Source organism: Terrapene carolina, unplaced genomic scaffold (assembly GCF_002925995.2).
Source record: "Terrapene carolina triunguis isolate 2854851 unplaced genomic scaffold, T_m_triunguis-2.0 Scaffold93, whole genome shotgun sequence".
NCBI lineage: Eukaryota > Metazoa > Chordata > Testudines > Emydidae > Terrapene > Terrapene triunguis.
In genome coordinates, this window is record NW_020664444.1 from 3,114,031 (window position 1) to 3,129,104 (window position 15,074).

The 15,074-nt window shown below is 50.7% G+C and overlaps 1 protein-coding gene across 2 annotated transcripts in view; it reads right to left on the reverse strand.

Moving 5' to 3' along the window:
• The window catches only part of TRAF7 (TNF receptor associated factor 7), a 44,689-nt gene that overhangs the window by 9,326 nt on the left and 20,289 nt on the right, over window positions 1–15,074 (reverse strand). For both annotated transcript variants that reach the window (XM_026650564.2, XM_024212413.2), the window contains exons 5-11: window positions 10,019–10,135; window positions 8,016–8,108; window positions 5,029–5,062; window positions 3,150–3,333; window positions 2,238–2,372; window positions 999–1,216; window positions 144–217 (exon numbers count right to left, since the gene is read on the reverse strand). In XM_026650564.2, coding sequence (XP_026506349.1) covers window positions 144–217; window positions 999–1,216; window positions 2,238–2,372; window positions 3,150–3,333; window positions 5,029–5,062; window positions 8,016–8,108; window positions 10,019–10,135 — 855 coding nt within the window. The remainder of the gene's footprint in view (window positions 1–143; window positions 218–998; window positions 1,217–2,237; window positions 2,373–3,149; window positions 3,334–5,028; window positions 5,063–8,015; window positions 8,109–10,018; window positions 10,136–15,074) is intronic.

A 15,074-nucleotide genomic window follows, 5' to 3' on the forward strand; every position in this document is an offset into this window, starting at 1 on the left:
TTGAACCCCTAACCCGGGTCTCCCCCGCCCACGGGAAGAGAAGCTTTACAAGTACATGCGGTTAACCCTTTCTTCACCAGAAACCCAGATGACTACGATGGACAGGCTCCTCCCCGACGCCCCGTATCATGCAAAGGACTCACATTTAGCATGGAGGCATCCCTGCGGAACTCCATCAGGTCCTCGCTCAGCTTGCTTTGGTTCTCATCCAGCACATCTAGGGCGACAGAACGGCAGGGCCGTCACCCCCAGGGCCGCCTGGCCAGGAAACTCACTCACTACCCCAGGGTGTTTGCACAGAGACGGGTTGTTTGTGTTACATTTGTCGTGACCCTGGAAATACCTGCAGTTACCTTATTGAAGGCGGGGGTTGAACTAACAGAAATATAAACACCCTGGTTAATTGGGCCCCAGGTGCAGGGTTCAGCTCCGACTCCCTTTTGTGTCTTTGGCGAACGTTCACTAACCAGTAAGAACATCACTTGTTCGTTCTGGGGTATAAAAAGCAAGGCTTGCAGATGTCTCTCTAGCAGAGCCTTTTCCTAACCCCTTTGGAGTTACTCCCAGGCCTGACTGTGCTGTGAGTATTTTGGCCGATGCTTACAACTGTATTGTGTTAGGATATAAAGTAAGTGTGTGCGTGTGTGTGTGTTGATGTAATTAAGACCCAGTGGCCTTTGGACTAATAAAGGAACACTTGTTTGGAAGCTGAGTCATGGTAAACCTTAATAAGGGACCTTACAATTCCCAAGGGAAATTATTTCCAGCGTAAGAGCTGTCGGATCAGGCCCCAAACCTGCACACCCAAGAAATCCAGGTAGCTCCGAAGATCAGCTGAATTTTGGTTGTTCAGCCAAAGGGAATCCCTGACCCTCCCGAGGTTTGCCCACAGCTAGTTTTCACTATGGTGCGAATGGGAAGTTTAAACCCTTGACAAACGTGACCACCTAGCTGTAAAGCCCTGAAGGAGGAGCCAGGCCCTTGGCCCAGAGACTCACCAAACTTGAGTTCCAGGTTCTTCTCCAACTGGTCAATCTTCTCTGAGAGCTTGCCCAGCATTGAGCGCAGGAAGGCGATTTCTTGGTCCTTCTGAGCCATTGCCACCTGCATCTCGTGGAAGCGGTCGTCTGTCTGCTGCAGGAACTCCTTCAGCCCCTCAAACTTACACATCTCCAAGTGAGTCTCGTAGGTGTCTTGATTTCCTATGAACGTACACCTGGAGGGAAGGGGAGAGATGGAGGCTGGAGCCAGGCTCTGTCGGGAGGGCCTAGTGCCCACTGGCTCCTGCGCTGGGCATTTAGACAGATACAGGCGAAGGCTCTCGCGCCCCACTCCCCTCTGGAGGGATCTCTATGGTGCTGCAGTGCCCAAAGGCCAATCGTGGCTGCAGCCACCCCTCCCCTGTAACCACAGGAGAAGGCTGAGGCTGAGCAGCTGCCCCTGGTCCTGCTGGGGAACTCGCCCAAGTAGGCTCTTCCGATCCCTCTCTCCAGGAAGTTCCAAGAACAAGCAGATCCCAGGCAGGATCCAAAGTATTATGTCAGTGCACGTGCTCCGCGAAGGCCCTGTCCAGCTGCCGTTGAAGTCAAGGGGCAAGCTCCAGCTGACACAGTGGGTGCCGGCTTGGGCCTCACGCATGCACCCAGGCTCCTGGCAAATTGCCGAGGCTGGTCTGTGCATTGCAACTGTTCTAGCAGAGCCGAGCTCTGCAGCCATACATCAGAGGGGAGTCTCCTCACGCAACAGCCACCTTCCAGCCTCCACCTCTGGCACTGGGTCCTAGCCATGCCAGTGCCCTCAGGCCTCGTGTCCTGCAGGCAGGGCATTTCCCAGACCAGGAAACCTTCCTGCCCAGGGATTCCAGCACAGAGAGCAGCGGCCTTAGCTGCACTTTCCTTATCCTTGTATCAGTTCTGCCCTGGACAGATCCTGCCACTCTCTCTAGCAGGCTCTCCCATTGCAGTCTCCTCGGGACACTCCCCAAGGGCCAGCAGTGGTCACACCTGAGCAGCATGGGCTATGCTCTCCTCGGTGGGAGCTCAACGTGCTCGCTTCTGCAGACCTTCTTGGCCCCGGAGAGAGAGGCCAAGCATCAGATTCAGTCTCAGGGCCCTGCCCAGCACAGCGCAAGAACCCGGTGTCTGAAAGACAGCCCAGAAATGGAGTCCAACCCCCCCGTAGCAGTGAAGGGCCCAGCCAGCTCTCCCCGTGCCAGTCCCTGGAGCCCCACTGCTTACCCGTATTTGGAATGAGGGCACTTGATGTGTTCACATTCTTTGAGATGCGCCTCCAGGTTCATTTTCAAGAGAGGTGGGCAGCTGGGGTTATTGGGACAGCGAACTGGTCTGTAATCACAGCTGCTTTCGTGATCTCTGTGCACACAGGGAAAGGCACAAAGGAGAGAAAGTCACCGACAGGCAGAGAGGATGGGAAACCACATGGCTTGACAGGGCGTGGAGCAAAGCAGCCCTTACGAGAACTCCAGCTAATCAAACCCTTCCCCTCTCTAGATACACACTTGTTCTGATGCTGGAAGCTATCTTTGAACCTCCATTTAACCAGGTTTGCAGTAAGAATACGGCTGCAATTGCTGGAGGATACACAGGCCACATACATGTGGACAGCACCAACTTCTCCAATTGCATCAGTCCTTCCACAGACAGATGAAATGGCAGCTGATCAACAGCACCCAACAGCTGAGGACATGAAGCAAATTAAATGCTGCGGGGGGCAGGGGGCGGATTAGGGAGGCAGGATGGGAATTCCTCAAAAGGGAATGGAGGTAGGATAGTGGGGTTAATGCCCCATCTCTTGGAGAGCCTGTGGTCCTTGTCACAGGTGGCCAGAGCCTCAGTTTTAGATCTCAGCTGAAAGGCATCACATTCAGCAGTACAACATCCCCGTGCAGGGACGTTTGGGTCCGTTCTGACCCCGCTACTGCAACACAGCGTCTCCTAGCGCCTCACTAAGACAGAGGAGAGGGCGTCCCCCCCTGCACCCACCCCATTCCCAGCACCACAGGGCTGGGCAGAAGGACCATGGGAGCAGAACTGTTGCAAGGAGCCATATAACGTGGCAAACGCAGAGCAATAAACCGGCACTAGAGGCCCCGCCCCGGAGAGTTCATCCTCTGCTCACAAGGCACTTACTTCCGGGCGCTCAGTTTAATGGTAAAGGGGCATCCGTGGGGGTCCACCTCGAAGGCAGCAGGCTTGCTGCTGGCGGCGGGCCGGCAGCCATATTTACAGTGAATGAACAGCTCCCCTATCTGCTCAGCCACAGCAATGTTGTTAACAACCACAGTCAGTTTGGCGTTGTCCACTGGGCACTTCTCTGAGGGAGGGAGAGAGGTGTTAGTTACGACACTCCAAGCAGAGGGCAGCGGCCCGGAAGGCCTGTTTTCTGTGGGGTTTGTGCAGGTTCTTTTCTCTAAGGCCTCATCTATGCTGGGGGTTAGCCCTGATTTCAGCCCTCAGAGCCAGCTCCTGGAACAGCTGCATCAGTGCAAGCCTGTAATGTACACCGGGGAAACCTCTCGTGTAGCCATTTGCACCGGTGCCGTTTGCTTAAGTGTCAAACAGGCGTCAGCTGCACTAGTGCCAGTCACACAGCCTAGGGCACGGCTGGCTGTGATCACCACTAACCCCGGCACACGCAGGGCTCGAGGGAGAGATCTGCAAAGAGCCCCGTGACTCCCAGTTGGGGGGGGGGGGGGAGGAAGGGGGGAGTGCTGTTCCAAAGTCACTGAGTCAACAGAGCCTTAAACCCGACTGCTTTGTGCTAGGCGTCTTTCCCACCTCAGCTCCAGCCACCTCTCTGCTGTCTCAGCGGGCAGAGGCGGTGAGGGGAGGTTTCTCTTCGCTCTCTGTGTGCACAGAATACAAACATCTGCACCCCAGCTCTGATGAAAAGGGAACAGATGCTTTCCCACACACTGCTCTGGTGACTTTGTTCGCTGGACAGACCCCAGAGCAAAGAGCCAAAATCACCCCTACGAAGCCTCCTGCTGCAGAGTCCTGGGGTGGGAAGGAGCGAACGAGGACAATGGGGGGAGCCTTCTCACTTGAAAGCCAAACATCTGTAGGCAGAATGAGCCCTCGGGGAGCCTTCCCTGGAAGAGGGGGCAAGCCCAGCAGTCAGCACGGCTGGGCCTGGGGCTGGAACAGCGCCGTTCGTGTTCATGTGCCAAGCAGAGAGAAAGATGGGTTTTAATAGCATGGTGTGCAAAGGAGAGAGGTGCTGGCTACTCCATCTCCGAGAGAGCCTCTCCTGGCTTTCTGAACCGGAGTTTATTGAAGAAAAGAGGCGACACGTTGCTTAACTTTTGGATTGACTGGAAATCAGCGGCTAGAAGAGCTGGCATGAACAGATGCCAGGAGGAAAGGAGACTCAAGTTGGCTGCGGTAATACCTCTTATTGGACCAACTTCTGTTGGTGAGAGACAAGCTTTCGAGCCACACAAGTTGGTCCAGTAAAAGACATGACCTTCCCCACCCTGCTTCTCTAATATCCTGGGATCCACATGGCTACAACACCACTGCACACAACCATAGGAGGAAAGGAGGCATTTATGACACCTCTGTCAAAACTCATGTCAATTATCCCCAGCAGAGGGGCTGAACGGAGCACTCGTCTGGCACCGCTGGTGCTTGGGTCATTGACTGTCCTGGAGATTATCCACTCCGCATTCCTGACCAGGACTTGAGAACACTTTGCTCCTAGGGAATCCACTCCAGCCTGCACTGAATCCAGTACGTGCTGCAATGGGGGTTGGGAGTTCAGTGGGGATGCCAACGCAGCAAGAACGCTCACAGCTACGTACTTCCCCACTGAGCCCCAGGGCCTTGATCTGAGGCACAACAGGTCACATGGGGTGGGCTCGGGGGGTCCATCCTAGACCCTGGCAGACTTTAAGGCTGACGCGCCGCAGTTTCTCCAGGAGGAAGAGAGGAACAGATTGCCAGGCTGAACGGCCCAGAGACGCGGGAGGGAGAGGTGAGCATTGCACAAGGATGGTTCTGTACTTACCAGATGTTAAGGCACATCTTCTGCAAAACGTGTGCTGTGGAGGCAAAGGGGAATAGCACTGTCAGACTCCCCACGATCAGACAGATAATCCGGGGAGGGGGAGAAGGGGGGTGTCAGGCTGTCAGAGGCCACAGCCCCGTGGATTGTGGGCCACAGCAGATATGCTCCCTGTTCGGTACCGTAACACGCCCCTATGACCACCCAGACACATACCATGAGAAATGAAGCTGTGTGAAAACAGCCATATAGTTCAAGAAGCCAAAAAACCACACCAGGGGCCTGATCCTCAGAGGTTCTGAGCACCTGCGGTGAATCCAGTGGGACTTGCTCTGCACCTCTCTGAATCCTCTGGGCTGATTTCTCTACCCACAAAGACCAACCCGGGTTTCCCTGCCACCCACCCCCATTACAAAACAGAAATGACAAAAGTAACGATTTATGAAAGAAGCATCCAAAGGTGAAAAATACAGTTTAGCTTTTTCCCCCTTGGACTGTGCTACTTGGCAAATTGCCTGCATTCATCCCCCCCACCCGGAGAGCTTTTAGGTCTGTCCCAAGCACAGCTGTGCAGGTAGAAGAATGGGAAGGTGGCTTGTAACCAGCCAGGTTAAAAGCCACAGCATCTACCTTTCTCCTCGTGCAACAGAAACCTGCAGTAACTAAAGCAACCGACTCACTATGAAAATATGCTAATGGTGTGAATATAATGTAACTGGAATAGGCTTCATGCAAAAGGTCTCTTGTAAAGTATCATTACAAAGCTTATAATCTACGGAGTGTGATCACCCTATTTCTATAAATGTATCACTTGTATCTAAAAGTAGAAATATGAAATATAACTCTGAGGGCCTATTGTAATTATGCAAAGTGTGGGCAATTAATGGTGGTTTGGAATCTTGATGGCTCCCATTAACCAGGACAATTGTCTGCAGATGGCCCTGTTTTACCTGTAAGTCTTCCTGTATACCTGTGTGCTGGCAAGTGGGTAATGAAGTCTTGCAGTGACATGTGATCATGTCACCTGAACTGGAATCCATCTTTAACCTGCTTTTCCATTGAGAAGGAGGGGGTGGGAACCCAGAGGGACAAAGGATTCCCGCCTTATTGAAAAGGTATATAAGTGGGTGGAACAGAACAAAGAGGGAGAGAGGAGCCATCATGAGGAATCCCCTAGCTACCACCGGAGCTGGAACAAGGACTGGACCAGGGGTAAGGATTGTGCCCAGACTAGGAAGGCATCCAGTCTGTGAAAGAAACATATTGAAACATCTCTCAGGGTGAGATTTTACCTGTATTTAGTTGTATTACTGTATTCGGTTTAGATTTGCGTGTTTTATTTTATTTCACTTGGTAATTCACTTTGTTCTGTGTGTCACTACTTGGAACCACTTAAATCCTACTTTCTGTATTTAATAAAATCACTTTTTACTTATTAATTAACCCAGAGTATGTATTAATACCTGGGGAGGGGGAGGAAACAGCTGTGCATCTCTCTCTATCAGTGTTATAGAGGGCAAACAATTTATGAGTTTACCCTGCATAAGCTTTATACAGGGTAAAATGGATTTATTTGGGATTTGGACCCTATTGGGAGTTGGACATCTGAGTGTTAAAGACAGGAACACTTCTGTAAGCTGCTTTCAGTTAAGCCTACAGCTGTTAGGGGACGTGGTTCAGACCTGGGTCTGGGTTTGCAGCCGGCTAGCGGGTCTGGCTCAAACCAGGCAGGGCACTGAAGTCCTAAGCTGCTAGGGCAGGAAAGCAGGGGCAGATGTAGTCTTGGCACATCAGTTGGCAGCCCCAAGGGGGTTTCTGTGATTCAGCCCGTCACACTCACTCTCAGGCTAAAGCTCATAGACAGAAAAAGAGAAAGACGAACTCCGCAGCGTTTCACAGGATTCTAATCTGACTCAGTAGGTTCTCCGGAGTCTGCGACAAGGCCACAACTTGGCATCGTCACTTGAGAATTGCAATGTTATTATTACAGCAATACATTATCTGCAATTCTGCTGTGGCCTCCCTTTCCTGCCTCACACAGCTGCGCGCTCCCTTCAGAGCTGCCAAACAAGAGCTGCAAATGAAACCAGTTGGTTTCCTGTTGCAGAGGGTTATTTTCCATATTAACCAGTAAATCTCAGAGTCTACATGAAAGGTTTCTGGCTGGAACAGTCACACGGGTATTGTGTACAGAGAGGCAGGCTTTCTGGCTGGCTGAAAAGGAACAAGCTTCAACTAACGAGAGCTAGCACTCTTACCTTAATAATCATCCTGCCTTGTGCTTCTCTAGTTATAGATCCAACAGCACTTTACAAGCATTAGAGAATTATACACCTAACACTACCATAAAGACATATTCCTTTTGCAGGTGGCACAGAAGTGGGAATAATATACAGCTACCATTAACATTCTAATAAAATGGAGTATATAAAAGTAATTAATAATACTTTGCCCTTCCACTGTGCCTTTCATCTGAGGGTCTTAGAGACTTTTAAAAGCATTAACTAAATTAAGCCTCACGCCACACTTGGTAGATAGGGAACAGTCTATTCACCACTAAAATGCAGCCAGCTCTGGGGTGGAACACAGCAGAATGCAGAAACGCTGCACAGCAAAGCTCTTCAGGACTGGAAGTGAAGGGTTACAAACCCAACTGAAATAAGATTGGAACATGCAATATGAAAAGTGTCATGGGATCTTTAACCATCTTTAATCTCATTTGACAGATAGCACAGGTGGCAGCACAGCGCCCCCTACCACCTCAGTGGGGCAGTGGTTCAGAATAGACTCTCAGGTGACAAAGCCACCTACTAATCATCAACACCTTTCATGGAGCACCGTGGGTTTTCCTGGCAGGTCTCCCCTCATCTAGGCACAGACCCAGCTTGGCTTGCAAGATCTAATGGTCACCAGTCGAGGTGGCATAGCTGCTAGCCACATTGTTAATTCACAAAGCCCATGGTAGTGATGCGGAAAGAGGACTTCCTTACCCCACAGGTTGTGATGACTGGATCTTTAAACACACTACAACACAACTGGCAGCAGAGTTTCACTGATGGCTGTTCGGCAAACACCAAGGGCTCCTGAATACAAAGAAAGACCAAGGGTGAAGTCAGGAGCTTCTCTACAACTCAAATGCAACCCCCTTCCCGCACTGCAGGGAGCAGAGAGTAAGGAAGCAGCTTGTACAGTAAGAGTTTTGAGGCCATGTCTACACTACAAAATTATTAAGTCAACCGAACTTAGGTTGGCATACAGATGCCGCAGTAGTTACATTGCTCCTGGGTGTCCTTGTTTTTGGTGGTGCAAGGCTTCCCCAGAAGAGCTTGTATCCATTGTACTGTCAGAGTGGGGCATTGTGAGGGGACTCCTGAAAGCCAGTAACAGTGGATGTACGTAACGCAGTGTCTACACTGACACCGCATTGACGCGGACTCTGCGCCGCTCGGGGAAGTGGAGTTATGAAGTCAGCAGAGTGGGGCGGTTCCATCAGTGGGAGCAACGTTTCAGTGTAGACGCTTCTGAAGTTCGGTCGACGTAAACTGCCTTGTGTCGACCTAGCTGTGTAGTGCAGATGGTCTGTTTCTGTGGCTGTGATGCCAAACACCAGCAATGCAGCCCAAGGCTACCAAGGAGCCAAGAGAATAAAGCTTCCTAACCAACTGCCAGGACTCAACTTGCCTGATCTCCAGCTGAAGTTGAATTTCGATAGGCCAGCTGCTGGGGGCTGAGCCTAGAAATGGCCGGGGGCCCTCACCCACCACTCCGTTCACTGGGAACCGGGGGTACTCGGCATCCGGCAAGATCCGGCCCCTAGTGGGGTCCGCTAGTTTAAACTGAAGTGGAGCTGTGCCCGTTTAGCCCAGCAGAGAATTTGGCCCCTAGTTTACAAGGCTGGCTGAGGCCTTAGGAACCCCTCAGCTTGGCAGGAGTACCTTGCCAAATCATGGCCATCCTGAAGCAGTGAGTGACAGCTTAAACCTTCTGGGTAAAAAGGCCCCTGGATTATTGATTTGAAGCCTGACATTCGAAAGTGATTTGGAAACAATCTATACGTCCCCCTGTGTATCTGAGGTGTCCTAAAGGAAAGATTTCTCTGCCTCATGCAATCCACGGGACTTGGCTTCTGTCACTATGGGCCAGGAGCTCTGCTTTAGTTTTCCAGTTCGACGGGCAGTTCAGGGCTCAGAAGCAGTATTCCCTGGCTAGATGGAGTACACCCTCCGAGCTCAAAGCGGACCAAGGGGTAAGTATGTATTAACATTTCAGATCTGTCACTTAAGATTCAATATACATCGCTCCAAGAGTGAAACTCAGCCCGAGCACCCCATGGATTGTGGTAAGGATGAGTCACTCACACATTTGCCCAACCCTTGAACCAGACGTGGCCTGGCCTGGGGGACGTTTAAGTCTGGATGCAATATCTGACACAGGCTCAGCTCTTGTTAACGCTTTTAAGAGTAAGGCCCCGATCCCGTACTAAGCTCCAAACAGGTAGATCCCTGTTCCCAAGTGGAGCTGCAGTGAAATCGATGGGACTCTGCGTAGAGCTAACTGCAGGACTGGGGCCTAAGACAGCGATGACCTACACAGGCACTGCCACCCGCAGATAGAATGATAACATAGCCCTTTCCCCTCTCTAGCACCCTTCATCACAGCCAGGATCTCCAAGCACTTCACAGATGTTAATCAGTGAAACCTCACAGCTCTCCAGTCAGGATTATCATCACCCCCATTTTATGAATGGGGAAACTAAGGCACAGCGAGATGAGGTGACTTGTCCAAGATGACAGAGCAAGTCAGTGGCAGAGCTGGGATTGGAACCCAGGAGTCCTGACTGCCAGTCTCCTGACTAACCCACTAGACAACATTCCCTCCAAACAAGGGCTCTTCCATTTGAAGGCCGCATGCACACACTGCAGGTTACACAAAGAAGCTGTTTTGACACTGAATGTCCTCGTTTTGTTTCTAAAGAAGACATCAAAATACCTACTGGTTCCTCCTCTTCCTCGTGCAGCGAGAACGTCGAGCGCAAGGACATGTTGGACTCGGAGTGTAACGAGCGAACGGAGATGGCGGAGTCGGAACGGCGTGGGGTACTGATCGGAGGCTTCCATATTAAAGACAAAAAACAACCCAGTTATTACAAGTAACCCCACCTCTCCCATCCTCCTCCGTGCAACTTAGCAGTTCCAGGGGCCCACACGCTCTGCCAAATCTTCCTGCACGCCAGGCTGTTTGGCCTGGCCAAGTGTAAAACAGGACTGAAGTAGTAGGTATCTCATCGCCAACACAATATGGGTCACCTAACTCCCCCACCAGGTTTAGTGCCACTGGTCATTCAGGCCCAACGTACACCGACACATTAAAACGCCACGGTTCATTTGTGCAGTTACTTACTGCGCGTCCCTGTAGTGCGGTAGCTAAGAATGAATCCTTCGCAGAAAGCTTAGTAAATCTGCCCCCGAGACAGCTCCCAGGCTCTGCAGTTTCTATAATCTCTGCAGTAGCACTTGTTGTTTCACTGCTATCTAACTTCTGCCAAATTGCTTTGCGTAAGTGTGGAGACTTCCTCCAATTCAATTCAAGAACAGCCTGGCTTTGTTGCTTCCTGTTTGGGAGGGGAGAGCGAACTGGGCTTTGCATGCGCCAATCAAGGAGGTCGCTCTGGCTGCAGGGCTCTTTGGGATTGGCTTTGCAGGGGATGTTGCCACTGGAATATTAACCATCAGCACGGCCCTTAGTGTTTCCAATTCAGCGTTAAAGCCACAATGGAGAAAACTCTTCAGGCCAGCAAGGGGGAGGGGGAATGAACAGCCTGTGGTACATCCACTGAGGGGCATCTCAGTACAAGAGCGATACTGACAAACTGGAAAGAGCTTGGAGAGGAGCAAGAAAAACCCGCAGGGAGCAGGAGGGATGGACTGATGGAGGAAAGACAAAGGGTTATGCATGCAAACTAGGGAAATCTGGGCGAGGTGAAATTACTCTACGGTGGGTGCCCAACGGGTTGAAAGACAGCACTCAAAGAGCAGTTCTCAATGGTTAGCTGTCAGACTGCAAAGACGTATCTAGCGTTGTTCTCCCAGGGGTCTGTCCAGCACTAGTCAACATTTTCAGTAATGGCTTGGATAACGAAGTGGAGAGTGTGCTCATAAAATCTGCAGATGATACCAAGCTGGGAGGGGTTGCAAGCACTTTGGATAACAGGTTTAGAATTCAAAATGAGTGTTACAAATCAGAGAACTGGTTTGAAATTAACAAGATAAAATTTAATAAAGACAAGTGCAAAGTACTACATTTAGGAAGGAAAAAAAATCAACCGCACAACTACAAAATGGGGACTAACTGGTTAGGCAGTACTTCTGTGGAAGAGGATCCGGGGGTTATAGTGGGTCACAAATTGCATGAGTCAACTACGTCATGCAGCTGCGAAAAAGGCTAATATTCTGGGATGTATTAACAGGAGTGTCCTATGTAAGCCATGGGAGGTAACTGTCCTAGTCTACTTCGCACTGGTGAGACCCCAGCTGTGTACTGTGTCCAGTTCTGGGCACCACTATTTAGGAAAGATGTGGTCAAATTGGAGACAGTCTAGAAGAGACCAACAAAAATGCTAAAATGTTTAGAAAACCTGACCTATGAGGAAAGATTAAAATAACCGGGCATGTTTGGTCTCGAGAAAAGACGACTGAGGGAGGACCTGATAATGGTCTTCGAATCTGTTAAGGGCTGTTATAAAGAGTGATCGATTGTTCTCCACGGCCACTGAAGGCCGGACAAGTAGTAACGGGCTTAATCTGCCGCAAAGGAGATTCAGGTTAGACATAATTAAAACCGTTTAAATTCTCAGGGTAGTTAAGCACTGGTCTAGGCTTCCAAGGGAGGTTGTGGAATCCCCATCACTAGAGGTTTTTAAAAACAGGCTGGATAAACAACGTGAGTAACCCCAACAAGCATTCTCACGTCAGGGTTTATAGGCTCAGGCCCCAGGACAGACAGGAATGGGTTAAGAGGGGCCTCAACAAGTGTACGACCGGAAAATAAGTGGGAGAAAATTTAGGCTGAGCATCAGGGAACATCTTGCCAGCAAGATGTAGCAGGCTGTAAAATGGGCTCCCCGAGGGAAGTGCAGGGAAAACCAAGTGCTTTGGGATTTGAGAAGCAAAGTGGCCAAGCCACAACACCACGCACTGCACGATGGGAAAGGGTCTGAACTGGACCGAAGACGACCAGCAAGTAGGACCAACTGGTCTTCTGCTTTTATGGTCTCCGGAGCTTAATGACACTAAAATTCGAGTTCTTATCGTTACTGCACCGCTTAAAAGCCAAAGCTCAGAGTTCTTTTAAATAGAGCAGGCAAATGTATGGTTAGGTAAATATATAAACCCAAGGCTGAGTGGTTCCAATGGGTTACCTCAGTTTGATGCACTCAGCCATGAATGTGCTACCGGTAGGAAGATAATAAAATGTTATTAAACAAAGAAAGTCACTGCAGGAGCTTTCTGTAAGACCTCAGTAGTCAGACCACACACGCTAGAAGGGGCAGTTCTGTCAACAGTGCTACTCTGCATGTCTGAGATTTAGATGGATGTGGCTAGACTAGCCCTGCACTGATTTATTGGGGGAAGGAGGGCACGTGGGGTAATTAGGTAGGGAAATAAAGTTTTCCTAGCGGAAGACTCAGGGCTGGGGTCTGGGCGGCTCAGCAGTGGTGTAAATGGAAATAAGAAATCGATGAGTTAACTTAGAATTTTTGAAAGGAAAATGACAGTGAGCAAAATCGGCTGTCTGGGGAGGTGACCCCCTCAAGGTAAATATCGCCCTCGGTTTTGCCGATACAAAAGCATGGAGCAGTGGCCTAGCATTCAGGAGACCTGGGTGTTATTCCCTGCTGCACCACCCCGGGCAGGTTCCCCTCCCACCCTTGCTCTGGGCTATTCCGACTGTGAGCACCCCAGGGCAGGAATATCTTTCACTACGTGTGTGTGCAGCACAGAGCACCATGGGGCCGGGCTCCGGTGGGGCCTCGAGCTGCTACTGCAATGAAACGAAAACAACTCGGGGCCCAGGGCGACGGAAGAGCTTCATGTGCCACACAACGGGAATGTCTGTCTCCTGGAAGCACACGGGAGAGATCTACACAGAGCAAGGCTTTAACGAGCAAGTTGATGACCGCTATGGACTGCCCGGCCCAGGAGCTTGGTGACCAGCTGCCCATCAGCAGTGACGATTTGGCACATTGGTTCTCCCAGAGCTTTGGGAGGGACGAGGTCTGTTAGCAGAGGTGCTGCCAAGGCTGGGTTGTTTCACACCAGATCCTCCAAAATTCTGTCCATTCCATCTTCAGATAACGTGAGCGATGGAGCTTCCACAACTTCCCTTGGTGGAGAATTAACAACCTAGCACATTTCACAGGCATTATTCCGCCCTCAGGCACACTGGTGAAACCCCGAACAAACACAGTGGGAGCTGAGAATCCACCTCCCAGGGCAGCAATAGGCCCACCATTGTCAAGGGTTTCCTCATACTCCGCGTTAGCCATTAGCATTTACACGAAGGCCACGTTACACTGTGCTGGAGGGTAAGGAAGCCTTAACAGAGGGTACATTTTGCACACTGCTAGAGCGCTGTGGAGCAGCCGTGGTATAAATGAAAATCGGGCCCATAGTTTGTACCCTAGTCACATTCCCGCAGGAACATGCTGTGCAGTTTTCCGAACAGCCTTTGGTCATCACCCAGCAGGGCAACCAGCAGTAATCGCCCCGCATGAAGACAGCACTTGGCTACTTTTGGTTTCGTTACCAGCAATTAAAAGAAAACTATCCTATTCCCAAGAGAGCTCCGGTTTGCCTCCAGCTGCCTCTGTGATGGGTGACGAGAGTCTGGCCCCTTCTGGGGAAGGGAAAGGACCCTTTTCCCAAGGGTTAGCGAGTCAGTCTGGGATTTCAGGGAGTCATGGCTCTGCCATTCTCCTTGTCCAGAGCTCTTCACCAACTGGGTGGCTTCCTGTGTTCGTTATGTTTCTTGCTGTTTTTGCTGACTGAGGTGTAGCACTGTAGGGAAGACGGGTTGCACATTTCGGTGAGGACCATGGCTAGCTCTTACGAGAGATCTATTTTGGTTTTGATTGGAGTTTGGAGCCCTACGTGCAAGGGGACCTAGGCAACTAACTCCCTTAGTCTCCTCTGAAAATCCCAGCTGGGATCTTTTCCCTCTGTCTGTGTATTGCTAGGATTTTAAAGCACTAGATGTTAGAGGTACGCGTCAAATCAATGCTCGGAACGTAGGATTCAAGAGCAGGGCAGTGTAGCAGGTGTAATGGACCAGATCCAGGGGACCTATGCAGATTTAACCCAGAGGAGGATCTGGCCTCATATTAATAACTATTCTCTGGTGTGTTTTTTTAACTGAATGACAAGAGGGTGTGGAGGTTTTCAGAAAAGCATCATGGCCCATGACTCAGGCAATGACACAACAACGGAGGGGAAGGTTTAGCGGCTTGATCTTGCAAATTGCTGAGCAGTCTGGCCCCGATCCAGCCCAACATCGAAGCACAGGCTCAACTTTACGGGACGACTCTCCTGCTCCAAGTTAAGCCTGTGCTTAGCACTTTGGGGGGACAGCGCCAGCAGCCTCAGCACCGTGAACGATCAAGCTCTAAATCCCGCCCATAACTATCTGCATCGAAATGAAGAATCAGAAAATCGCCGGACTGGACAGGACCTCGAGAGGCCACCTAGGCCAGTCCCCTGCACTGGTGGCAGGACCAAGCATTATCGGAGTCTGTCAAAGTCTCCTCGGACTAAAGTGGGTGTTTTGTTTGTCTGTTTCAAAAAGCCCTCAATCTAAGTTTGATTTAACTGCCCCGTAACCACACTGCTCTCAAACCCTGTGAGAACACCTGATCCTTGAGGAGGAAGTTACTCAGAGATGTGTGTGACGAATCCGTCAGCCAGATACAAACAAGAAGGCGAGGCTACCTGGAGACTCGGGAATGTTTTGCTTTAAGAACTTCACACTGGTTCATCCGTGGCTGACTCCAGTGG